The sequence below is a fragment of the Gymnoscopelus braueri genome, assembly GCF_963280865.1.
Source record: "Gymnoscopelus braueri genome assembly, chromosome: 21".
NCBI lineage: Eukaryota > Metazoa > Chordata > Actinopteri > Myctophiformes > Myctophidae > Gymnoscopelus > Gymnoscopelus braueri.
In genome coordinates, this window is record NC_137623.1 from 36,165,952 (window position 1) to 36,191,821 (window position 25,870).

The 25,870-nt window shown below is 40.8% G+C and overlaps 2 protein-coding genes across 2 annotated transcripts; both read right to left on the reverse strand.

Annotated features, from left to right (window-relative positions):
* Window positions 1–1,175: 1,175 nt before the first annotated feature.
* On the reverse strand, window positions 1,176–4,135 carry mos (v-mos Moloney murine sarcoma viral oncogene homolog; the record flags this gene model as incomplete). The annotated part of the gene is made up of 4 exons (XM_080417506.1): window positions 1,176–1,518; window positions 1,909–2,139; window positions 2,785–3,017; window positions 3,854–4,135. 4 exons carry the CDS (start codon window positions 4,133–4,135, stop codon window positions 1,176–1,178), a joined length of 1,089 nt encoding a protein of 362 aa, XP_080273632.1.
* Window positions 4,136–6,303: 2,168 nt separating this feature from the next.
* On the reverse strand, window positions 6,304–24,880 carry plag1 (pleiomorphic adenoma gene 1). The gene is made up of 3 exons (XM_080418484.1): window positions 24,741–24,880; window positions 14,935–15,291; window positions 6,304–14,210 (listed from the first exon to the last, which is right to left on the reverse strand). The coding sequence occupies exons 2-3, from the start codon at window positions 15,180–15,182 to the stop codon at window positions 13,016–13,018; spliced, it is 1,443 nt and encodes a 480-aa protein (XP_080274610.1). The 5' UTR covers window positions 15,183–15,291; window positions 24,741–24,880; the 3' UTR covers window positions 6,304–13,015.
* Between the last annotated feature and the right edge of the window lie 990 nt (window positions 24,881–25,870).

The window sequence follows — 25,870 nt, forward strand, 5'->3', positions numbered from 1 at the left end:
AATCATATGACCCCCCCACCCTGACAAGCACTTGGAATTGCAGGAGTTGAGGAATTACATTTAGTTTGACTCGGTTCCCACAGATACAAAAAAATTAAAATAGCAGATCTACAAGCTCACAACGCCTTACAACTTCGAGATGGCAAGCCGTGGTGGATGGATTTAGATGATCACGTTTCGAATTTGCTCATACAGTAGAGTAGACATTGAGTGATGATCCACAAAATAACTTGCTTTGAGATTCTAACAGAGTTATGTTTTTGACTGTGAAACACCCTTGGGTATCTGATAAATGAAAGGAAAGCCATATATGTAATGTCTATTTCATTTTTAAACACATATCAAAACATTGAAAGGTTACGTTGTGTCAAAATGCACACATATTTTGAGTAACTTTAACAGATTATCTCGGGTTTCTGTTTATTGTAAGCAACTCAAAGAAATGCTTTAGTTTAGGGAACTTCTGATCATCCATTGTGAAGATTGTATCCAAAGGTTTGAATTTTTTTTTACCTTAAGGCTCTGAAATTGGTATCAAAGTGATAGTGGAAAAACTAAATGACAATTTAAGTCGTGCATAGTTAATCACCAGTGTAGAAATGCCATATCCTATTTCTACACAGATTCCCCAAATACTCTAAGTTACTAAGTTCTCCTTTAACTGGTGCACTGGAGGTAGACAATTGGATTGTTATGTATACAATAGGAGATCCAAATGACAAAAATAAATGAACCAACAATTTAAGTATGAACATGTTTTAATGAAATCTCATATTTTAAAACACTATAGATTGCTGCATTTCAAAATGATTCTAAAAAAAACAATTCACACTGATAAAATAGTATAGATCATGACATTAAATGACAACGACAAATGAAAACAAACTAACTAAAACAGTTTGGAATGGCTTAACATAAAATGAAAACAAACTAAAATAGTTTAGAATGGCCTGACAAAAACAAACATTTTTAATAGGTTCAGTTTACAATGTCACACAACATAGGGCATCGTTGATGTGGGTGAGATGCTTCTCTGAAACCTGTCCAGCTTCAGTACACAACTACACAGTTGTATACCAAATGGACCCTTATGGACCCTTACCCGTTATTTAACTCAGAGAGAGTGTACAAATGTTAACCAAATGGATCCCTTTGCACACCATCAGAGTTCACACTCATGATTCTACAGTGATTGCAGGAGTTTCCAGTCGTTTTTGCTCGGGGGATTGCACTTTCTCAAGCTGCACCAGCACGTCCTGAGCACTCGGCCTGGAGCGTGCCTCTCCGCTCCAACACTGGCACAGCATGCCCCTGCAGACCACCCCCTGCTGGGTCTGGAAGAATGGCACTTCTTTGACCGACGGCCTCAGATCGTAAGCCACCACCGCGTACATGACGTACTCCCTCTCTGCCCCCGTGTAGGGCTGCTCTCTGGTCACCAGCTGCCACAGGATGATGGCAAACGAGTAGATGTCCGCCTTGCACGACACGCCTTCCCCCTTCAGCAACTCGGGCGCCCTGTGCGTGGGAGTGGGCACCTCAATGTGAAATTGGCTATTTAGTAAAGAATAAATACATAATGTACTTGAACACAAGATTTGAACATGCACGGTACATCATTATCAGACCTAAATTTACCCTTCAACTTATTGTTTAATGCCGTAATGAGAATGACTGGCTGTGGCTAGTGTCCACAAGTTGTAGAGCGATTTGTAGCAATTGTTGGAATATTAGGCTTTAAATGTCAAATGTTCAAGCATGATGTTCAAATCATGTATACTCTACCTTATTTCAGACCATTTCCAAAAGCACACATTTATTCTTAATTTCTTACATTTTGGAAAGAAATAGCCAATTTATCATTGATGTGACCAGACTTCTCAGGTGCCCACTCACTCTTCCAGTTACCTGTGCGAGTATGTGCCTCCTATCTGACTCAACTGGGGCCTCATCACCTCCGACACGTCGCCATCAACACCTCTGGGACCATCCAGTTTCAGAGAACACCCGAAGTCCACCAGCTTGCACACGTCCTTGTTGGACACCAGAACGTTGGCCGGCTTCAAGTCCAGATGCACGATCCCGTGGGAGTGGAGGAAGCAGAGGCCGCGGATGATTTGGCTGGAGTACCTGCACCACCTGCAGTGGTGGACAAAGTATTTATACTCATGTAAATATACTAAAGTATTCAAAAAGTACAAATTACCAATGGACTGTTGAAAATTTAGAACATCTGACATCACAAAAAAAATAAAGAAAAAGGGAAAATAGAGCTACAAGGTCACAACACATCCCAGTGTGACACGTTGTGAGTTTGTAGACAGGCTATTGTCACTATATTTGAAACAGGGCGTAGGTTCATATAAAAAAATAATAGTTCATCCATGACGGTCATGACAGATCGGTCTTGGATCCATGGCTAAGTTGTAGGCCTGTCTGGTGTTGCATGCCGTAAATAGCAGATCTACAAGCTCACAACGCGTCTCATTCCTGACAAGTTGCGGGCTTGTAGATCTGCCATTTACTGAGCACACAACTAAGCTATAACTGAGGCTTTAGGTACTGTCCCACAGTGGTGTGTTCTAGGTTTCTATATATTCTAGGGATACGATAATCATTCCCTGCACGAAATGCGCGTGGTTGTGGAGATACACTAGCGCGTTTTCAATGGATGAAAATGGTTAGTGGAGGGCTACGTTTGGCTACGAAAATGTTCTGCAGGTCACACTACGTATATAGCGTAACACGGTAGAACACACCACTGCTGTCCCATCATTGAACCACCTGTCCGCGCCCAGTGAGTCGTCCGCGCAGCCGTAGATGACACGGTGCAGGGTCCGGTCACCAACGTACTCCATAACGATGGTGCCGACGTTGTCCCGGTACTCGGCGGTGTCCGGTGCACACGTCGTCGCCGCGATGAAGCGCACCACGTTCTCGTGGCGCAGGTGCGCCGCGTTCAGCTCGGCCCAGAAGCTCTGCCGGGACGCCAGCTTGTTCTTGGCCAACTTCTTCACCTTCCAGGGTTCAAACACATTTTTAACAATGAATTTTAAAAACTTTTCCATAACTTTTCCAAAGTATTTCATCTCATTCCCAGGCCTATAGCAATCATACGGTGCAATAATGAGGCTCTTACACCGGTGTTCTTTCAATGCACCAAGACAAACTCGAGAAAAGGTGTCACGTGACAAAAATAACAGATCTACAAGCTAATAACGTATCACGGTGAAATGTGTCGTATTCAATTTCACGCAATGCTAGACATGTTTTGAGACATGAACAAAATCAATAGCCAAATGTTTTGGAAAATGTTTGGATATAATTTACATAGTGTTTGGCTGCCAAAAAACACAAATTATATCCAAACATTTTCCAAAACATTCGATTCATTCCAAACCTTTTCCAGGCCTTGAAAAAGTTTTTTTTAATTCAAAATATTTCCAGGAATTGTCTCTAACATGCACCGCAGCCATATTGTAAAGACCTTACCAGGTGTTACCAATGATACTAATTAAGGTGCTGATATTGTGCATGTTGGCTCACTGGAAACACTCTGCTAACACCAGTGATTCTCAAAGTGTGGCCCAGGGACCCTCATGGTTCGTTGAGGGGGTTCCAAAATGCCCCCTAAGAGTGTGTAACACTGAGTGTACAAATCGGGTCCATTTGGTTCCATTTGTACATTATCAGAGTTATAGGGGTCCTTGAAATTAAAAGTTTTGAGAACCACTGTGACTGTGCTACACGAGCCTTCATTAGAATCATTAGTAACACCTGTGAAATGTGAAGGAATAAGAAGAGGCCCAATTTCCTTCCTGTATGGCTGCTGTGCATAGAGCCGAACCCTGACCTTCTTCACGGCCACGGCCTCGCCAAAGTACTCCGCCTTGTAGACGCAGCCGAAGCCCCCGGACGCCACTGGCTCCATGTGTCGCAGCTCCTTCCAGAAGATGACGCTCGACCAGCCACGTTTGACGGCGGGCTTGTTGTTCGGATGCCTCTGGAAAGCAGGCACTTGCAGGTTGCACCCGTAGCGTGTCGTGGGTTCTTTAGACAGTGGACTGCTGCACGGACCCAGGTCTAAAGAGAGGTCCCTTTGCAGGAAACGATTGATGGGGATGGGAGACGGCATTATTGCTACAAACAGACAGACTGCAGCTCTCATGAGCAGCAGCAACCTTTCAGGCTCCATGCACAGCAGCCATATTAGAAAGAAATTGGGCCTCTTCCTACTTCCTTCACAGGTGTTACCAATGATACTAATGAAAGCTCTGTTCCATTCTGGTCACACAGAGTCAGGGTGCTGATATTGTGCATGTTGGCTCACTGGAAACGCTCTGCTACACCAGTTTGGTCTCAAAGTGTGGTCCGGGGACCCTCATGGTTCCTTGAGAGGGTTCCTAATAGACCCTTACCGGTGTATAATTCTGAGTGTACAAATGGAATCAAATGGATCCGTAAGGGTCCATTTGTACACACTCCATTTGTACACTCTCAGAGTTATGGGGATCCTTGAAATAAAAGGTTTGAGAACCACTGTGCTACACTAAATGGAACAGAGCCTTCATTAGTATAATTGGTAAAACTTATGAGGGAAGTGGTCCAATTTCTTTCTAATATGGCTGCTGTCTGTGCATAGAGCACCCTGTAGCCATACTTTTTAATTTGGCGCGGGCGAATCAGGTGTCGCTGGCTTCCAGCTTACTTGTAGATCGGTTCTTTTTTGGGGGGCGAGGGGTCACGCCCCTTTGAAGGTCACTTTTTGGGTGTGTCAGGCAGTCACTCACTCAAGCTAGGGCAGTAAAAAGCTAACTATGGTGGAACAAGTGCTCAGATTTATTTATTTAGTAAGTAAGTAAGTAGGCCTAAGTAAGGAAAGGAGCAATGCCACAATATCGAAATACAAGTAAAAGTCCTGGATTGAAATCTTTACTAGGCCCACTGTATGTAAAAGTACATAAGTATTCAATGCTCAGTAGGCTAGTAGGCCATACCAAATGTAAAAAAAACACTCATCATTGTGAAGAATGGCTCATTACTGTAGGCTATATTATTGGAATGTGATTATTAATGCATTCATTTGTTAATCACTTTAATGTTGCAGGTGGGGCTGATTTAATGACTTGATGTGTTGCTGGGTATCTTTAACCTATAACAATAGCTGTCAGTGTACATGTTTTGGATTAATAACCTAACGCTGCAAAGTAACTAGGCCTACCAACTAAAGCTGTCAGATAATAGTGGAGTAAAAAAAATTATACAATATTTGCTCTAGGTGTAGTGGTGTAGAAGTATAGTAGGGCCTATAAAAAATGGAAGTAGGCCTGCTCAAAATTGTAAGTAAATGTACTTGGTTACTTTCCCCCCCACTGACAGATGAATGAATTTATATCAATGACATTGATGAATTATATAGCCTTCACACCAAACATTGTCCAAAACTGTAGTAGACAGCAGCAGGCAGGCAGTCTGTTTGTTTAGATAAGGGAGCCTGTTTGAAGAGGTTGCAATTACTTCTGGTTTGCTAGTTCAATAAAACATGATGCGTTTACACAGCATTGTAAATAGTGTTTCTGCTACTGTAGCCTACCTCCATCTGAAATAACTGGGGCTTCCATTATGTCTAGGTACAAGCATGCATGCTGGGATAAAGAAGTCCCCCTTTTGAAAAACAAAAAATAAATTGTAATCTATAATTGATGCAATTGATTTTTTGCTAAATATTCCAAAAATAGTGAAAATAGCAGATCTACAAGCTCCAACGGGTCGCATCACAGCAGGTTGTGAGCTTGCAGATCTGATATTTTCATAATTATTGTATGACACTGTTGTACGACAAAGTATACAGTTGTCTATTTCGATGAAGAGATTTGGTGTAGAGGGAAAAAAGGAGGGGGGCCTAGTGTCCTTGGAGGACTCCGGGGTTAAAGCCCCCAAAAGCCCCCGCTTTAATTAATAAAATAAAAAATCTAATATAATACCGGTGTGTGTGTGTGTGTGTATATATATATATATATATATATATATATATATATATCAAGATATTGTATATAAATAAATTGATGTCCCCACTTTGAGGCACAATCCTGGCATGGATGAGTGGTTCTCTGACATTAGAAAATTGCTTTGAAATGAAATGTACTCATAGACACAGACTAACTTCCCTCTCTCTTTCTCAGTGTCTCCCGTTCACACGGTGTGTGAGTGCTAGTAATTACCAGTCAGTCATGCAGGATCCTTCTTTTTTGTTTATTGAACTTTCATTACATTGTGTAAAAACACTGGAGTTGAAGACTGCAGCTCTTCTCTCTCTCTCGTAGCAGCAAGGTATGAAGATCAAATCAGGTTATTCTGCCAGACAATAAATAATCTGCCTCTTTGGATGATGTCAATGTTAAAAACTCGATCAAAAGCTGCAGCGTTAATTTCTATTTTACACAACTTATAAACATATATTTATATATGTTTGTGTGAATTACTTTTTTGCCTATATTTATAAAAATACAACAGTAGTTTGTAAAATAGATTTGAAGTAAAATATAGAGGATTAGCAACGAGTCCATCATTATCACAGGATGGCATTGTTGAAATGCAAATGAATAACAAAACCAACATGGCTGGAATGCAGTTTGCCTCTGAAATTCCTCATTATGAATCGTGTCATGCGGAGTCATCTTCATCATCATCTTCACCGAGGGTCATTGTCTCTGTGGAGTGAATCCACTCGACTCAACATCTCCCACTTGCGACAAAGCTCCCCCCAAAACCACAACACACAGGTGAAGAGAAAAAAAAGCATGTGATATTACAGGCAAGTCTGTAAATAGACTACAAAAGTCACAGTACAAAACAAAAAAAAAACAGATGGAGCTATATAGCACAACCAGGCACACACCGCCGACTGTTCAGCTAAAACTGGATAATTTGTTTTGTAAAAACGATACAATTAAGAACTAGAAAAGAGGTCTGTAGCACCTTATGGAGCTTTAGAAGTATATGTTAGCAGCTCAATCCAATACAAAAAAAATAAAAATATTGCAGTATTGCAGTGTTTCTTACATACACATTCAATAAGGTTCACTGGTACCACTGAAGCTTATAAAGAAGGTTGACATGAATTGCTAAAGGTCTGTGTCTCTCACTGAAGAGCATCTCCCATCTTGCTTTGTTCAACAGGAGGGCAGCGCACTCTACTAAGTGCTAGCTAGACCACCAATTACCAATGTTTTGAGCCTTATTCAAATGTCTTTTTCTCAGAAATAGCACATCTACGAGCTTACAACGCCTCGCATCGTGAACCATTGTGAGCTTTTAGATCAGATAATGTTGATGAAGATTTAACCTTTTCAACTAATGACCAACATAGGGACACCAGGCTTGAAGGTGGTTGACAATCGGGGCACATCGGCTGCATAGTTGCTGTTACCAATGTAGTTAAAAAAAGTCAAATGATTGCCGATATATCGGCCAAAGCAATACATCAGCTTGAGCAAAAAAAACTATCGCATCTGACTTCGCCTTTCCAATGTCGAAAATACCTCCAGGGACAATTGGAGGTAGTTTCATATTCATTCGGCGGCCATTTTTCTCTCACACCATTCACGTCATACGCGAGTATGACGTGAGAGAAAAATGTCCGTCATGTGAATTTGGATAATTGAGGGTCGTTATGTGATTGATTACACCAGTAGCGACTAGACTAGGTTTCTGGATGAATAAGAGATGTGAGGTCTGATCTACAATCAACTTTGAACCTAAATTAGCTTAATTTTCTTTTGCAACAGCATAACTGGGTCTGAATCGAAAGATTTAAAAATAAAAATGTCCCCAAGGTGTCCCTGGATTCAGCCAGTGTGTTACCATTATCCTTTAAACAAGCTGGGCTTCATAATGAAATTATAGATTAGATCTATTCACTTGAAAACAGTCTTCAGACTTGAAACAATAAGAAGACTGAACTCAAGTTATTTCTTTTTTAACTAAATTAAATATTGACTTTTTGAACAACAAACTAAACATATGGACATCGTATATAAGTGCTATAGTCAGCATGCTGTAAAATTGCCTGTGTGATCTCACCTATAGGGCTGAATCAACCAAACAAATAGCTTAATCTAAAACATAAGAAATCTGAATGTCAAGGTAGGGTTACTAGGGTACATACACTAACTGTTACAAGACTCCTCAATGAGATACACAGAGCACTTGTGCAAGTAAAGCAAAATGACACTTTGATAGGAAAAACACTGTCAAAATTGTACCTGTAAAAATAAAACATTTTATATTGTATTTACATGTTATTGTTCTCTAAAGAGCTAAATATATCATCTACACATTTTTGTAATAAAGGTTTTAAACAAAAAAGGTATTGGAGGAAACAAAGGCATTCAATGTACAAAAAGTGCTATGATTACAAAACAAAAAAAAAACAATTACCATATAGCGGCTTGCTAACATTTCTTGTAGAACCACAAACCTTCACAAGATACAATATAGCAAACTTCCATAATGCTTTAAAACATGACACATTCAGCTCCACATTTCAAACGTCACACAACCCTTTAAAACAATTGTACTATTTCCATTCATGTTTCCTCAAGTCCTGTCAGTCATGAGAGGAATAGGAGAATTTTAACACTATTGTTTAACCTTTTTTGATTCTCGGAGCAAGAGAGTATGATTATGTGAGGTAAATGGCAACACTATTAGGCACATGCTGATAGTGTACAGTATGCATGATCAACTAAACTAAACACAGAGGGTATACTAAGATGCGGCAACTCACAACAAAAGGGGCTCTTGGTGCAGTTGCTGCGATGGTGGCTTGTGCGTTGGGATATGACTTTGTCCGTGCTGATGACTGAGCAGCATATCTACTGTACATTGCTTCAATTTACAAAGGACACTTGGTGGGAATGAGCTTGGATAAAGTCTGTTTTCAATAACTGAGACAAACAAAGATTGTACTGCGAAATTCGAGTTGCTTGGAATGAAACAAAAAACAAAAACAATCTGACAAAGTAAATCTCATCCTATGTCTACTTTCAATTTTTTTTGCCATGCTGGTAAGGATTTCTCTACATTATGTATCACAGTCATAACTGTAGTTCATTTTAGTGATTTTAGCTCATTTTTATTTAAAGTGACAGGCGCTTACATATTACTGCCAAAGTACCAATCAGTTTTTTGTCTGATGTCTGAATTAACATTTTTAGTAGACTAAAGTCTTCCAAGCAAGTGTCAGTGGAGTTTTTTTTTAGGCACCTTGAATTAATTTTCTGGAATAAAGAACGAGGACTTGATTAAATCAAAGGATCAAAACAACAGCCATTAATTCATGAATTCCAAAGTGCCGTGCCATTTTTACCTATTCTTATCCTTGATATGTGGCCAATGCATGCTTGCAAAAAACGTGACACTTGACGTGTCGCTCATCAAAAAGACGCATTTTCACTTGAAAACTGTGTTGACGCAAAAATCTGTCATTTCTGTCAAGCAACATGTTACATGAAATGTTTTCACTAAAGCATAGATTCGGCTTGTCACTGTTCAAAAAAGACCTGCAAGCTCACAAGCCTACATCTTGGTCTGCTATTTTTGCAATTATTTTGAAAATCTTTTGAACATTTTTGTACATTTTAGAAACATTTAGATTTTTTTTTTACAATGTAACTTTTTTTTCTTTACATGAATGAATGCCCCCTCCCTAACTGTAAACTCCTGACACCATTTACTGTATGACACTAGGAGCGTTGACTCTTGGCACACTACATTATAGGTCTCTCAGTTCACATGGGGCTCTGTATAGCACTATGATTTCACATGTAGTTTTGAGTGGCAGTAGTGTAAATCACCCACGCTTTGGCCAAGGATTTCTTTAACCTTTGTCTTTGTTTTTATCCAGGGAAGGTTTGCTAAGCACACACACTCTTTTCCATCACAGCCCTGCTCTACATTCATACAATTAAGGCAAATTTATATTCATGATTAGGACACTTAAAAACTACGTATTTTTGTTGAACGACACGCACACACACACTGTGGATAACCACAGTGTTCTGCTGTGGGACACTGAGCAGCTCCATTAGAGCTGTTCAACGGCACATTGAAAGTATTCTTATATTCACAAGACACTGGGCCAAAACTACAGGAATAATTATGCAAATTCCACTCCAGGGTCGGTTTCGCATTCAGTCCAGATATAAAAGTCATTTTGCATCATCCCACGTGGTGAACAAACGTGCATTTGTATCATTTCTAACACCATTTAATGGAATTTTGGATACAAATGTCAATTTTGTCTGTATAGGATATAGGAAATATCTAAAAAGTTCAAATGGCTAATTTCAAGCACCATATGTACATTTTAATCCAAATTATTACACCGCTTGAATGCTCAATTCTTAAAGGTCAATCACAACATTTTGCATTCCGTTATTTCTCGATAACAGACCGCTGCTATGAATAACAGGCCGGTGCTACGTATGGAAACCTTTAACATTTTCAAATAATTCTTGTTTTTGTGTCAAATGTGGTCCAGGTAGCTCAGTCGGTAGAGATCTCACCTTTGAAGCACAAGGTTTTGGGTTCTATCCCAGGCACCGCCAACTCAGCGCATCAACAGCACGGCTTGGATGCCTAATTTAAACTCTGTTGTGCGGCGAAAATAGTCAATCTACAAGCTCCCTGGGTCTAGCACTTTGTAAGGGGGATAGACACCCTCATTGCTCAGCTGATACCGCCAATAAGCCAGTCCTACCTAAATACTTGGGTCAAAATATTGATAATCGAGGCGAGGCCTGCATCACCCTGTCAGGGATTATTTCTCAATAATGACCACCATACTGTTCATTATGACATATGTATTGTATATACGAACAATGCAAGCTTTTCACTTCTTTGCATTTGAAAATAGATACTAAATTCTAGTTGAACTGTGTAAAAAGGCAGCCTTGGCTTTATAAGCAGTTGTATGAGGAGTTGCCTTACCACTAACATTTGGATAATGGCTTGTGTGCTCATTGTCTTGTGTTTGTATGTATTTGGCCTATTTTATTTAATACATATTTTTATGTAGACTACAGGAAAGAAAAATACTAGTGATGTATTGATGTCATGGCTGATGGGATTCAAATAAAGATTTAAAGAAGTCAGGTTTAAAGTTAAAATGAAGATCCCAACAAAGTTGTAAAAGGATGATGCATTTCTTAGATATTGAAATGCTGCCTTACCAAAAATAAACACATAGCTTATTAGCAAGCAATACTTCATGTCATGTGTGCGATTTTGCCAACCAACCCATTTCTATCAATTCCATTTGACCACAAAAGGAGACTGTGTGCTTGTTTTCTTTCCTGTATAAAATTAGCCCTTTGATAAATAAAACAAAATGACATTAACAAGGGGGGGTAACAGGAACAGGTCAGTAGCCATGTTCAAAACCATCAGCAGGGACACAACATTGAACTAGTCTAACACACCATCATTATGCAGAACACAGTTCCTCGGCGCTGATGGCCATAAGTTAAAACGCCTCCAGTCAGTAAGTTGGGGATGGATCGCTTTCAGCTAGCCGGTTGGATAAGCCTACAGTAATAGCTCAGCAGTGTTTTTGTGTGCCGCAGTTCAGACCTGGAGTGTGAATGGTCAGATCTCAGCGTGGAAACATGTCTGTTTCATCGTCGCCTGTTGACCCAGATACGTAGTTGAGCTTTTACTCTCCAGCTGGGGTCGCTATGGCTCTACCGTCTTTCTAATGCTTGGTTTATGCTCCGTCGTACCATGGCGTTGCACACCCAAAAAAGCAGATGTATAAGCTCACAACTTGTGGATCTGCTTGTTTTGGCGTGCGGCGTGGTCGTTCGGTGAAGTATGCATCGGGTTAGATCGACTTTAGAGGGAGTGAGTAGAATGTGGCCGAAACAGCAAAATGATAGCCCTTAGGGTAAACTCAATGACCATACTGGCTGAGATATTGCTGTTTGGAGCCTGCTGAATGGATAACACTGCACATTTCATTAACTAGCAGCCATGCGTGTTTGCATTTGGTTGACTTTGATTTGGGGGCTGGGGAGGGCGGGGCTTGTTGAATAAAGAGCTAGAGAGTTTTTACGCTTATGACAAAAAAAAGCAGCCCTGTTGAAGAGTTGAGGTGAAACTTTGTCATGGATCAACTACCAAAGTGAAATATGAAAACCGTAATACTGTTGCTCAGTAGTTGCTACTCAGTACCTAGTGTAGAAAACAAAAACAAAACCAAGGATGAGTTTGTGGATTGCTTAAAAACTTACCACAAATCGTATAACGAAGACATAATATGACAAAAGTTCAATTGTGATGACTTAACATCACAATAGTTCAAAGTGCTATATGAAAAAAAATGCAAAATCTGCACGCTAAGGTCAATCAACTCTAAAGCAAGGGGGGGGGCAGTTAGGTATAGAATGGAAAAGAAAGAAAAAAAAATCACTGCAATCTTATTTCTATTTCAATTCATCTATATGAAAACGCCAAATCCCAAAAAGATGATTGAGTATAGTGGTGGTGGTGGTGGTGGTGGTGATGAGGGTTCACAACGTTGTAATGAAAGGATCTGTGTTACTCTCAAAAAAGATATCCCAACAGTACCCATTAAATTGCTGACTGAGCCAAACCACTTGTCGAGGTGTGTGTGTGTTTGTTTGAGTGTGTGCGTGCGTGTGTGTGTGTACTTCTCTCAGTGCCAATCATCACATCTATCGCTTATGTCAGTGTCTGCACATGTAATCATATTTACTGGACAGAAGTGCTATCATGTCAAATGCAATCTTGTGTGTGTGTGTGCGTGTGTGTGTGTGTGTGTGTGTGTGTGTGTGTGTGTGTGTGTGTGTGTGTGTGTGTGTGTGTGTGTTTTACTGGCATCATTAACTGTACTGAATAGACTGAGTGTTGGTGGTGGACTGGTGTGTGTGTGTGTGTGTGTGTGTGTGTGTGTGTGTGTGTGTGTGTGTGTGAGCTGGCAGTACATATTCTATCACTGGAAAGCATGATGGAAGCGGGGCAGTGTGGTGGGCGTGCCATGGTTGGATATGAAGGAGGCGGCCAGCCCCTGCAGGGAGCCGTCTGCCGCCTCGGGGCCGTCCGGGGGCTGATGGGGGGGCAGCTGGACTAAGGACATGGGCTCCTCGGCGGGGGGATAGGGGATACCTAGCCCCCCGCCGCTGCCTCCCGCCTGGTTGTACTGCGGCCCGTTCAGCGGCAGGAAGTTGAAGAGCTGCGAAAAGTCCAGCAGGGAGGAGGACGAGGCCAGCGAGTCGCCCGCCACGGCCACGGAGACGGGCGTGGCCATTTTGGACAGGGAAACCCCCTCGCTCGGCTCCTCCAGCATGCTCCCCTGCGGCTCCAGCTCGAGCTTGGAGCCGGAGAGCTGGGCGTCTTCGGCCGCGGATGAGGAGGAGGGCATGGCGCTCTGCAGCTCCATCAGGTACGTCTCCAGTTCTCCCTTTAGGTTCTGCTCCCGCTCCTGAGCGGAGACAGCGTATGAGGTAAAGTTGGGGCCCAGCGGGTACTTTAAAGAGAAGGGGTGCGTGGGGTTCTGCAGGGCCTCGGCGTCCAGGACGGGGTACATGCTGAGCTGGAGCTGCCTGGGCGCCAGCGCGCTCGGCAGCGCGCCCTTGACGTCCCCGCCGGACGCCAGGTCGCAGACGACGAACGGCTCCAGCGGGTCGGCCGGCTCCGTCTTGACTCTCAGCAGCTCCCGGGCGTGGCTCTTCTTCACGTGGCGCGTGAGGTGGTCCTTCCGGCCGAAGCGCTGGGCACAGTACTGGCACAGGAAGTCCTTGCGTCCGGTGTGCACCACCATGTGGCGCCGCACGTCCTTGCGGGTGTAAAAGCGGCGCTCGCAGTGCTCGCACCGGTGCTTCTTCTCTTTGGTCCCGCCGGAGGACTTGCCGGCGTGCGTCTTGAGGTGTTCCAGGAGCACGCCGGTGCTGGCAAACGGCTGCAGGCACACTTGGCAGGTGAGGTCTCCGCTGTTGGCCGCGTGCAGGGCGAGGTGGCGCTTGAAGCCCAGCTTGGTGTTGTAACTCTTGCCACACTCCTGGCAGGCGAACGCCTCCTTGTACGGGTCGTGAGTGTGCAGGTGATTCTTTAAGTGATCCTTGCGGTGGAACATTTTCTCACAGTATAAACACTTGTGGTTTTTCTCCGGCGAGTGAGTTGCCATATGCCTTTGAACACAAGATACATTCGATGAGAAAACGGGAATTATCAGCAAACCATCTTTTAAACCACTTAAACCCTAGATCAGGGGGTCTTCAACAGGGGGTCCCGGGACCCCTAGGGGGTCCTCAGAGTTACTACAGAGGGGCCGCCTTTTCTTTTTACACTACCACTTGAACCCTAGCATCCCTATTCTGAGAACTTCAGCCGAAAATAACAGATCTACAAGCGCACGTCTTGCAATATTGTGTGCTTGTAGATCGGCTATTTTCTGCAAAGAGGTTTGGTGTAGAGGAAAAAAGAGCAGACTAAGTACAGAGTGAAAGGTCAAGTTTACCGTATTCCGTGGCACCCCTGGCACCCACTTTGAGAAACCCTGCGCTAGATACTTAGTTGACCGGTATCCCCCAGGGTAGTAAACTGGGCCCATCATTTTCCCTTTATACCAAATCTCTTCTTTGAAAAGCCAATTTACAAGCTTGCAGATCCTCTATTTTTGCGGAATGTTTGCTCCATAATATAGAGACGCTGGGTTCATGTGGTTAAGTGTTTCATGATGGCTTGCTATTCAACACAAAACACACACACACACACACACACACACACACACACACACACACACACACAGTGTGAAAGCTGGAGTGCAATGACATGATCAACTATTGTTCATTATGAATTATTATGAACATTATTATCAAATCAACATCTTTGACTACTAAATGGTGTGAATACCGTAGCAGCTTGTATTTGGAGACGAACGCCTTGGTGCAGTCCGGATGGGAGCAGCGGTAGGGTCTTTCTCCCGTGTGCGAGTACGAGTGCACCTTCAGCTTCTCCACGCTGTTGAAGGCCTTCTGGCACACTTGGCAAGGGAAATTCTTCTTGGGCTTCCCCTCGGCTCTCCTGCGCCTCCCGGTGGCCGGCGTGAGCTTGGCTTTCTCCAGGACGTGGTCACGGTGGCCCTGGGTTCCTGTGGCCATGGCACCCTAAGGCAGACCAGCTACATGGACAGGGGCACGCGGCCCAACTACTGCTGATGGAAGGGCTCTATCCAGTTTTATGTGCTCAACACCGCCCGGACTCAAGGGCCTGGGGAACAACAAACAGCAACAACAAAAAAGGAAGAGAAGGGAAGAGAAGAGAAGGAGAGAGGGAAGGGGGGGACAGACAGAGTTAGAAGGATGATTTTCTGGTTGGTGACAGCTGAGCATTACAGTGCAGCGTATAAAAATGCTTGTGAACCGAACAATCCAAACGACAGATCAAAAATCAACCACAGATACAGTTTTGTGGCTGCTTGTTTGGCACAACTTCTCACATGTGCAAAATGCACCTCATATGATGCACATCACCATTCTGCAATCCCTTTAACAAACTCTTTAATTTCCATCCATATATATATATATATATATATATATATATATATATATATATATATATATATATATATCCTCAGACTCACCTCTTAAAGGTATCATGACATTCATTTTCACTTTTTTTATTTTCAATGTTTTATTTGGGGTTTTATGACCTCAATTACACCCAAAAAACCTGAACTTAGAACATTCAGTGGATTTTCTGTGGTCTGGGGTTTTCTGAATAATTAGGCTGAAAAGTAATCTGAGCTTGGCCCTTCGACAGTGAGGTCACAGTCGATTAATCCCGCCCACTCTCCTCCTCGCCCCTCCCCTCCCCTATCCTTTCCTTTGGGGGGGGGGCGGAGCAGAGGCGATGATTGACAGGCAAAATCCCTCACCAGCGACACCCGCAGGCAAAGATTTCTTTTTTCATTGCAGTTGAAAAGGCTTTAGAAATGTGAGAGAAAAACACCTGCCATGGACCACTGGAATGGAATTTTCACTTAAAACTTTTTGTACACTTTTGAAGGACCAGGACAAAGACTTTGAATGTGGTGTAAAAGTGAATGTCATTAAACCTTTAAGACTCCACCTCATCCTATAACACTTCCCTCTCTTTGTATCCCCACTTGTTACCTTTATTCGATAGCTTCTAGTTTACTATGGAGATAATATCTTGGTCACTTGTCCTCATGTTTGTGTTACTTAGATGTTACCACAAATGTAAAACTTTTATTTAGATAAGCATGGTGTTTGGACAAATGCTAGGTTCTTTGTTTGCCTGGTGTGTGAGCTATTCAGGATTTTGTATACATTTTATTTGTTGATGTTTTGTTTGGTAGAATTATTTTGATTACAGCCATATTATTTCAGTTAATTTGTGTTCCAGCAACATGCTTTTATTTTGAAGGTGTTGGGTAAATGAGGCGCACAGGTGGATTTATTTGAGACATAATCAGTGCACAGAATCAGTAGGCACCAAGGAACTACCGAGCCAGAAACGATACCTGCAGCGGTTTAGATGCCTCAAAATAATTATGTAGTGTGCACATTGAAAAACAATTGATCAGAAAACAACCTGTGATGTCTTCTTTTATATTCCTGAAATGGTGTTTGTTCACAATTTTTCCATCATGTTTGCTTATTTTCCTGTCAAAGAACATGGAATACCTGACTGGACATTGGGCTCATGTTCATCCCTGACATGTGTAAGATTCTATACCTGGCGCCTCAGTGGCTGGTTTGATTTGAGTTAGTTTTTTGACCAGTGGTTGGCTGGTTGCAGACAAATCTACTACACCTAGTATCCTAGTTTATTGTTCTCTCTGCACTCTACTTATGTGACTATTTACCTTGTTGTTTGTTGACTAGAATTCATGCTCACTCTGCTTATTCCAATCTCGCACTTGTAAGTCACACTGGAGAAGAGTGTCTGCTAAATGCTTACATTGTAAATTGTTTGCATTATGCTCCTGTGACATCAGCTGTTGTTTACTTATGTTATGCTCATTCATAGTCTGCAGTTCAGGCAGAATTGGTGGCCATTTTAACCACATGAACCCCCATAATAGAGACTATTCTGTGGGCGGACTTTCTGTGAAATTAGCAGATCTACAAGCTCACAACGTGTTGGTAGAGGGCCTAGCATAGACCCCTGGGGTTAAGAATGGCACCACGAGGGCAATTGGCAGTAATTGCTAATAAATGACTGTATGTTTACCGTCACTATTTGTGTGGATAATTAAGTGTTTCCTGTTCAAAGTGTACAATTATGAGCCTTATTGCTCTACTTTAGAAGTAGACATGGGCCTGGCACTATACCAATTGTCAAAAATTCAAAAAAATCTTCCCTATCTAGCCATCAGATCAGTATACATGCCATATTAGGCTTAAATGAAAGTGATGTTAACTTTGCATGAATCAATAACAGGGCTAATCTCACAACAAAGAATCTATAGATTTCCAGACCAAAACAAAGTTAAAACAGCTCAAAGCAAAGCCAGATCAAAACAAACTGAATAAACAGAGAACATATATCTAAGTAGAGAAGAAAAAAGAAGGATAAGTGCACACATTGCTAAACAGTAATAAAAGACAACACTTACATCTGATCAGCTGATTAACCACCTAAGCCCTATACTTCGTTGACAGTCCCTCAGGGCTCTAATAACTCTTCTGTGTTCGCTCTGCATTGAATATCCTCACTGAAAATAGCTATTTTCAGTGAAGGTTTTCCGCAGAATACAGAGCTGGGGTTGAAGTGGTCAAGGCTACTTTAAAAAACACTACAATACACACTTTCCCCAACCACAAGGTTTGCATGAACTTCATGTTATAAATGCCCATTTTTTAAGTAAACAGCTCTTAAAGGACCACTTCACCCATTTTCAACCTTTCTTCATATCATTTGTCCTCACTATTGCTCATTATAGAATTGCACCATTTCTGTTTTGATTGACTGATTGATGTAGTTTATTTAGTAAGACATGAGAATAGTACATGACAGTACATAACAGTACATGGAAGTACAAATTCACAATACAAGGTCTACTAAACTGGAACTCTCATTAAGCACGCAGTTGTTTAAGATGAGAACCCCTATTAGTTAGATGAAAACCCCCTGTTAGTCTGTGTCTCAGAGGAGGGCTGTGGACAGTTCAGAAACCTGCCTAGTGCCTACCAGTGACAACATTGGTATAAGCAGGTTTGGTCATTACAAACAAGATTTCAAACGGGATACGGAAATGATCAGTAAATCATCTTTTAACTACTTAAACCCTAGATCAGTGGTTCTCAAACATTTTTTGGCTCAAGGCACACCTGTAAATAACTTTTTCGGGAAGGAAAAACAGGTACTCACAGGACTCACCGGGCAATCGGTAGTTAGTTTTTTACATAATGCCTACCTGCAGTCAACCTGTCGCTCAAGTCAAATACAGCCCTGCTGCCTGTGAAAGGCTTTTAGTGAAGCTGGATTGATGTACAGCCCAAGAAGGGGAAGGATTACAGTAATTCTCACCTGTCGCACCTTGAGAGTCAGACCTGTTTCTATTCATGTGAGATTGACAGTTCTATAGAAGTAATTCCGCTCAAAAATGTTTACGTGACTTTTTTTCACCTTTAAAAATGTAGTCTATGTGTGTGCGTGCGCGCGTGTGTGTGTATGTTCCTTCCTGTGTACACACACGCACGCACGCACAAAGCAACTTTGACTTGTATAATGGAATAATATTACTTTGACTCAAGTATATGGGCTGTTCATTTTGTTCACCAATTTATGCAGGAATTCTCTGGTCCTTTATGTGCATCATTACCCTTTGCGCCTCAATTTTACAATGTGGTAGGGGATGAAAACACATTGAAAACAACAATAATACTAATCTTAATTCCTTCATTTTTTTTTGTTTAAAAATTACACTTACTTCAAATGTTGCCGTTATTCAATACTCAATTCCCTGAAATGCCTTTAAAGCCCAAGTAAGCTTTAAATTATCTGCCAAATCCATCTGATTTACTGTAGAAGCTGCCAATATGGGCTATCGCCTCTGTCGGGTGGAAACCTCATATGTCAAACTGTTACTTTTCAGGATTGAAATTCAAAAACGGCAAAAGTAGAAGATCTACAAGCTCAAAACGCGTCGCTTTGCACCGCGTTTCGAGCTTGTAGATCTGCTACTTTTGATGCTTTTGTGTGACGCTGTAGTATGATCAAATAGGGCGTTCATTTATGAAAAAACATAAGAGGTTTCTGCCCGAACAGGAACAATGTTTTTGAAACTCTGATTTTCCACTTTTCAGAATGCGTACACTTCAGTTTTGTCGGAAAGCATACAGTGGACAATGGCTGGAAACACTGTAAAGGGAACGGATAACATGAGACAAACATCATAAGACAGACTAAAAGGCGTGCACTAGAACTTTTATTCTGAAGAAGCCATGAGCACCCAAATGAGTCAACCACTTAGGGAGTTCTACTTTGCAGTGCGCAGATTTTTACATAATCTTCAATTACATTTGATATGTCCTGCACCTGTCCTACATTTTTGGAGGTGCGTAATTATTCTATTAATTTAGTTACAGTAAAATCCTCTGGAATTTGTTTTACACTCAGTCAGATTGAGAATGTTACTTAGCCCCTTTCGGGGACGTTGAGGGACGTTGAGTAAGTGGACGTTGAGTCGGGACGTTGAGTAAGTGTTGCAGAGATTTTTCAAAGATACCATCAAATGCAGTAGGCTCCCGCGGAAACATGTATAAATCGGCGGTGATCGGCGTTGCCGTTAAACATTTTTAATCATTTTTTTAAACTTTAGCTTCTCTCTTCCCCACTTCCCATGTCCCGCCTCCCCGCGTTGTGATTGGCCATTAAAAACATACATTAAAGCATGTACGAGCTCGGCCAAGGCAGTAACGTAGGACGTGCAGCTAGCCAATCACAACGCGGGAGGCGGGACACGGGAAGTGGGGAAGAGAGAAGCTTAAGTTTTAAAAAATGATTACAAATGTTTAACGGCAACGCCGATCACCGCCGATGTATACATGTTTCCGTGGGAGCCTACTGCATTTGATGGCATCTTTGAAAAATCTCTGCAACACTTAAGCGATGTTATATTTTCCCAGGACCAGATAGTGGTACCAGCGGGTACATGCGAGAGTGGATTGACTGTCAAGGGACCCTGGATACCGCCTTCCCAAAAAAGGTAAACAGGGTCCCGAAAGGGGCTAAATGTTACTGTGCACTGAACAACAATATTAAGAAGAATATATTAAGAAGATTATAATGAAATATAAATGCAAAATATCTAAGACAACTATGTTGTGCTGAAGGTACCATTTAGTAATTATAAGATGAGTATATATTACTTATCTTAGAACAGATATACATGCCTGACACTTTGGGTAAAACTCACCTGAACTTTGACTATGATCCAGTATATGAATATGATTTATGTTCAGGTTTTGTTTGGCTTCTCATCCAGTAAGCAGGATAAAACTCACCTCAAGTTTGATTAATTATGATACATATTCAATAACCATTCTTGAGAATTGGGACATAACTATATTTTAAAAGATCAAAGTGTTGACTATTAAATCATGTAATGGGTCAACCTCCAACAGTATCTATTTTTAGATGTCAACTCCATAAGATGGCATATCTGACTGACATATTTGTCTGAGTTGACAAAATGTTTTTTTCATTTCACAGCACTTTAGCAATTTATTTCTCAAAGTTGCTCAGAGTTCTATTAATGCTAATAGAATTAAACATTTTAAAACATATTTTTAATTTAGTTTGGATTTAGAAGAACTGACGGAGTTGACATTATGGTTGGGACACACCAGATAGTAATATTATTTAGTGCATTTATCAAAAAAATAGAAAGCTTACCAGAGCTTTCCCGCCTTTTTTTAAACCAGAAAATGAGACAGGGGACCTTAGTATACAGCTAAAACCTGTTTATGCCTGATAAAATTATGTTTTTGTAGAAATCTGACAGAGTTGACAACGATCTTGGACACAACTTTAAAGGGCAAAGACTTTTACAAAAAACTATTTTTAAACAAAGATGATATTAATAGCACATTGTTACACTTACAGTATGTTATCAATACACAGTTAGTTTTTGGGCGGTGAAACCGCCCCTATAAGTGAGATTTGGAAAAATGTACATTTTCCTGCGCTGTGATCTGGGCCCAGGAAATTTGTAGAATTATCCTGCACTGTGATTGGCCAATCACAGTCTATTCAGGACTGTGATTGGCCAGTGTCACATGACACATGTGCATAGCCCTATATAAGCAACCATAACTTGAAAAAAACCAAACATTTGTTTTTTTCAAGTTATGCTTTCGTCCATCATAAAGAGTGTTTCAATAAATGTATTTATCTTTTGTACATGATTGGTAGACTCCATTCAGTATTGTGATTAGCTAGCAAGACACCGCCCACTTCACACAGGGTGTGATTTTTTTTAATGCTCAAAATAATTGGTCCATTGATTAGAAATGGATCATTCAAAATATGCTCCTCATTGACTTACATTGTACGGTAAAACAGCTCTCAAAGTAACCTTTTTAGCACATAAACAAACGCAAACAAAGTTGATTCTGACAATGTAGAACATCACAAAACCCAGTACTGTTTTCTTTTTTTTAATAAAAATGTTAACTTCTTGTTGATTTTGCTATCGTTATTAAGAAGAAAACCTGGACTGGATCCACGGATCCGGATCTTTAAATAGTAAAATCAGCAGGAAGTTGACATTTTTATTTAAAAAATAAACAGTACTGGGTTTGGTGATGTTCTACATTGTTTGAATCAGCTTTGTTTGTGTTTATTTTACGTGCTAAAAGAGTGATTTTGAGAGCTGTTTTACCGTACAATGTAAGTCAATGAGGAGCATATTTTAAAAAAACCAAAGTGGTGTTGCCCTTTAACCACTTCAACCCTATGTACATTTTGGCCATTTGAAAATAGCCGATCTACAAGCTCAAGCTCACAATGCGTAGCAGTGTGACGCATTGTGAGCTTGTAGATCTGCTATTTTCAAAAGATTTTAATCCAATTTATACATTTGAAAACTTGTGAAATGGGACATTCTGCATAATGAGTAGGCTACTTTCTAATTTTGATATTTTAAGTACATTTTGATACCAATACTTTTGTACTTTTACTCAAGTACATTTTGAATTCCAGACTTTTACTTGTAACACGGTATTTCTACATTGCAGTATTGATACCTTTACTTAAGTAAAAAAAATAATAATCCACCACTGCTACTGTGTAGCCTAACAGGCTAACAATTTAAGTCTATGGTGTTATCGTTGAAGGCTATTTACTTTGAATCTTACACTGTACCACTCCTCGTGATTGCACTCGTGTCAGTTTTCAAATATATCTTAACATATTTATGTATCAACAATGCTGTAGTGAAATCTTTTACAGAAACAGTGTGTACATAATCAAAATCCTAATCCCTTAAAAAGCTAGCTCACTAAACAGATACTGATGCGCTCAGTTACTCTGAACAAGAACTTTTTCTTTTCTCTCTGCCAATACTGACTCAACAAAATTAACTATAGGTTATCAATTTTGGTGTTGTCATTACACATTTAATTAGATCATTAAGCTAAAGGTTTAGATTCTTTTTCAGTTTGTATCAATATGAAGTTCAGAGTGATTGTATTTTATTGTACAGTAAATATAAAAAAATATATCAATTTCTACTCTGATACGATATAAATGTACACACAATCATAATTAATTAATTACCCAATAAAAACTTTTAAAAATGTTTTAAAAAACCCATTTCAAACAAGACTATTGCTCTAAAATTCTACTCCAGCAAAATAACCCTACTGTAATTTATCAGCAACTATATTATACATTCTCAAATGGCAACATGGATGAGTGAACTAGATAACTGACAGTCACCTGTGAATATGTTTGACATGCTTTTAAAACCAATGATGTAGTTTTCAAAAAACATACAGTGATGTTAAATATACAAAACTGTACATTTGTAGCCTTGCGGGTTTGGAAATCTAACATTTTCACTTCCTCAATCTATCAAAAATACAGATCTATTTCCACTCCAAAGTTTTCAAATAAGGCATATGTAATTACATTATTTAATCACTTTCAACAACCTTAAAGCTCTCATCAGTCATTGTTAGGCCTTTTCCTGAGAGCATTTTAAATCATGAAAAAAAAAGAATGGCATGAATACCATGTTTTAGTTGCTTTAGCTTAATAAATGAGACAATTAAATTGTCAGGTAATTGATAAAAAACAAACAAATAAATACTCAGAAAACAGAGTTGCACTGCAAAACACCAAGTTTAACACAACGCAAAAGGCAAATAAATTATTAAATTAAATTCTGAAAATGTTAATTCAACCTGTACAGTATAGATACCTGTACATAAGATAAGAAGACTAATTTAAATGTAGCCATAGAGAGTGTCCCCACAACTGTCAGTCAACATGATGTCAACACCAAGAGCTCCCATTCATAAAGGAAGAGCCTACTAATCACAGCAATCAAATCATGACAGAACATTCACTGCCACCACATCCCATGTTTTGACAGCTTCAAAACACGACCACTCTCTCAACAACAATGCAATGACAAATAATCCATTTAGACTAAAAAAAAGGGGGTTCTCACAACAAACCAGCTGAACTTTCTGCATGTTTCACACAACAATCAGTAGCCATATATATACAATTAGCTCCTCGGCGGGCAACAGCACAATGTCATTATTATATAATGCAAGCTATTAGGCTATAAACAACACTTTTGCAACCTGCCACTGCAAAGATGTTTATGATCCAACGCACAGAACATGCAGGCTGCCTCAATAAAAACCTTAAAAGCACAACCTAATTAGTTTGCCTTAAGTTCTCCCTCCATTTTGGTAGTTTATTGACAAGCAAAACCTTCTTTCCGATTCTTGTTGATCGGTCCTATCAAGTCGAACTGTCATCGCATCTAGGAGGACATGGTCAATGCATGGCAAATGGATGTTAAACTATTATGATCACATCAGATCAAGCCTAATAAAATGCAATTGTAATAGTCCGCATGTTGGCCAGCATTTGTCGTCACCCCCATTCGGAAACGAGATGCCTTCAATCGATAAGCTCATGTTTACATTGTTTACGTATAGATCACAATTAAACGTGGCCAGCGTGTATATTATTGACATTATTACACTGAATTCAAGTGCGCGTGTGTGATCTGCGTGAGTGCGTGTGTGTGTGTGTGTGTGTGTGTGTGTGTGTGTGTGTGTGTGTTCCTGTCGGCGGTCCCTGATCGCAAAGCAGCGCCGTTGTTATGATATTCACACAAATAACTTAAACTAAACTAAAAGTGTGCTAAAGTAAGTTTTCCCCCAAGTTTTCTCCACTCCACTGGTGCCTCAACTTGTTGACATGCACGGCAACGCAACGTGACATTACCAGCGACGAGTGACATAATTTATTTTAATTTTTTTTGATCAATACTCATGTACTTTCTCTGTGGTCCTAAACTAGGGTAGACCTGATTAACACAAACTTTTCCCCCCAGCTCAACCCCCTCCTCACCACCCCCCTCCTTCTCTCATAATTTAAATAACCCCGATATTTTAATTCAAGCACCGGGTAACAATTGACTTAATTCACGCCAAACTCACCCCGGGCGCCTTAACATCCTTTCTGCCGACTTTTTCTCGACTTTCAGCTATTTTCCGAATTTTTAATAATTTTTTCCTCATATTTTTCGCAGGACGCGGCGGCGGCGACGGGCCTGAAAATTGTTTGCTTTCCCCTCTTTCCAGCAGCCATTGTGTGTATGCGCTGCGATGCAACCGAACTACACACGTAGACACGCCCCCCCCCGTCCAAGTTCCCTCCCACTTCTTGTTTGGTGATTTGCGCAACGCGCTGTCACTTTCGTTCCGGTGTCATTTAATAGTCCCTTTTAATAAAACTCAATTTTTGGACTCGCCAGAGATACTGTCAATCGCTTTAACTTCACTCCGAGTTTCATTTACATCAGTGGGCGGGCTAAGATGTCGGCGCGGTAATCCCATTGGCCCGTCAAAGTGTCATTTTATTGGACCTTCGGTCGTTGCCTGTGTGCTGCTCGTCCCATTGGCTACGCGAGCTGTCAGTTCTCGGGAGCCGTGTGTGTGATTTTCCTCGTGCGCTGTTGTGAGCGTCCATGAGCAGAGGCAAACAAGCACCACAGGTTGACATTAGCCGTGTTACACCACGATACGTGACCCCTCGAATTCTGCGTCGCCAGGGGTCACTGTTTTGCAAACAAAGCTGAGAGGGTGGCAGGTTTGTCAGCTGAAAATGCTTGATCTTTGGGGCTTCTTACATATTGTAGCGAGCCTGCAAAACACCCGGCAGTGGCTTGTGGCTTGCTCCTGCAAGGGATCTAGATCTTTTGGAGCTAGCTCTCTTGGAGGAGCTACATGCCGGGTCTGCCGAGCTGGAGACCGGGGTTCAATTCCAGCTCGGTGTGTGCAAACGTTACTTTGATCAATTATCATCAATCAATGCATAAACGTACCATTTCACAAGTTTTCAAATGTATAAAATGTATACAAATCTTTTGAAAATAGCAGATCTACAAGTTCACAATGCGTCGCATCACGATGCATTGTGAGCTTGTAGATCGGCTATTTTCAAATGGCCGAAATGTATAATAGGGTTGAAGTGGTTAATGTATGTTTTGTAATATTAATCAAAATCTACAAAGTTACTAGTAAGTAACTAAAGTTTTCAAATAATTGTAGTGGAGCAAAAGTACAAT

Coding starts and splice junctions, on each gene's coding strand:
- plag1 (XM_080418484.1), bottom strand. CDS start 15,182: ATGGCCACAGGAACCCAGGGCCACCGTGACCACGTCCTGGAGAAAGCC. Junction 14,211..14,934: donor TCCAAATACAAGCTGCTACG/GTATTCACACCA, acceptor TTGTGTTCAAAG/GCATATGGCAACTCACTCGC.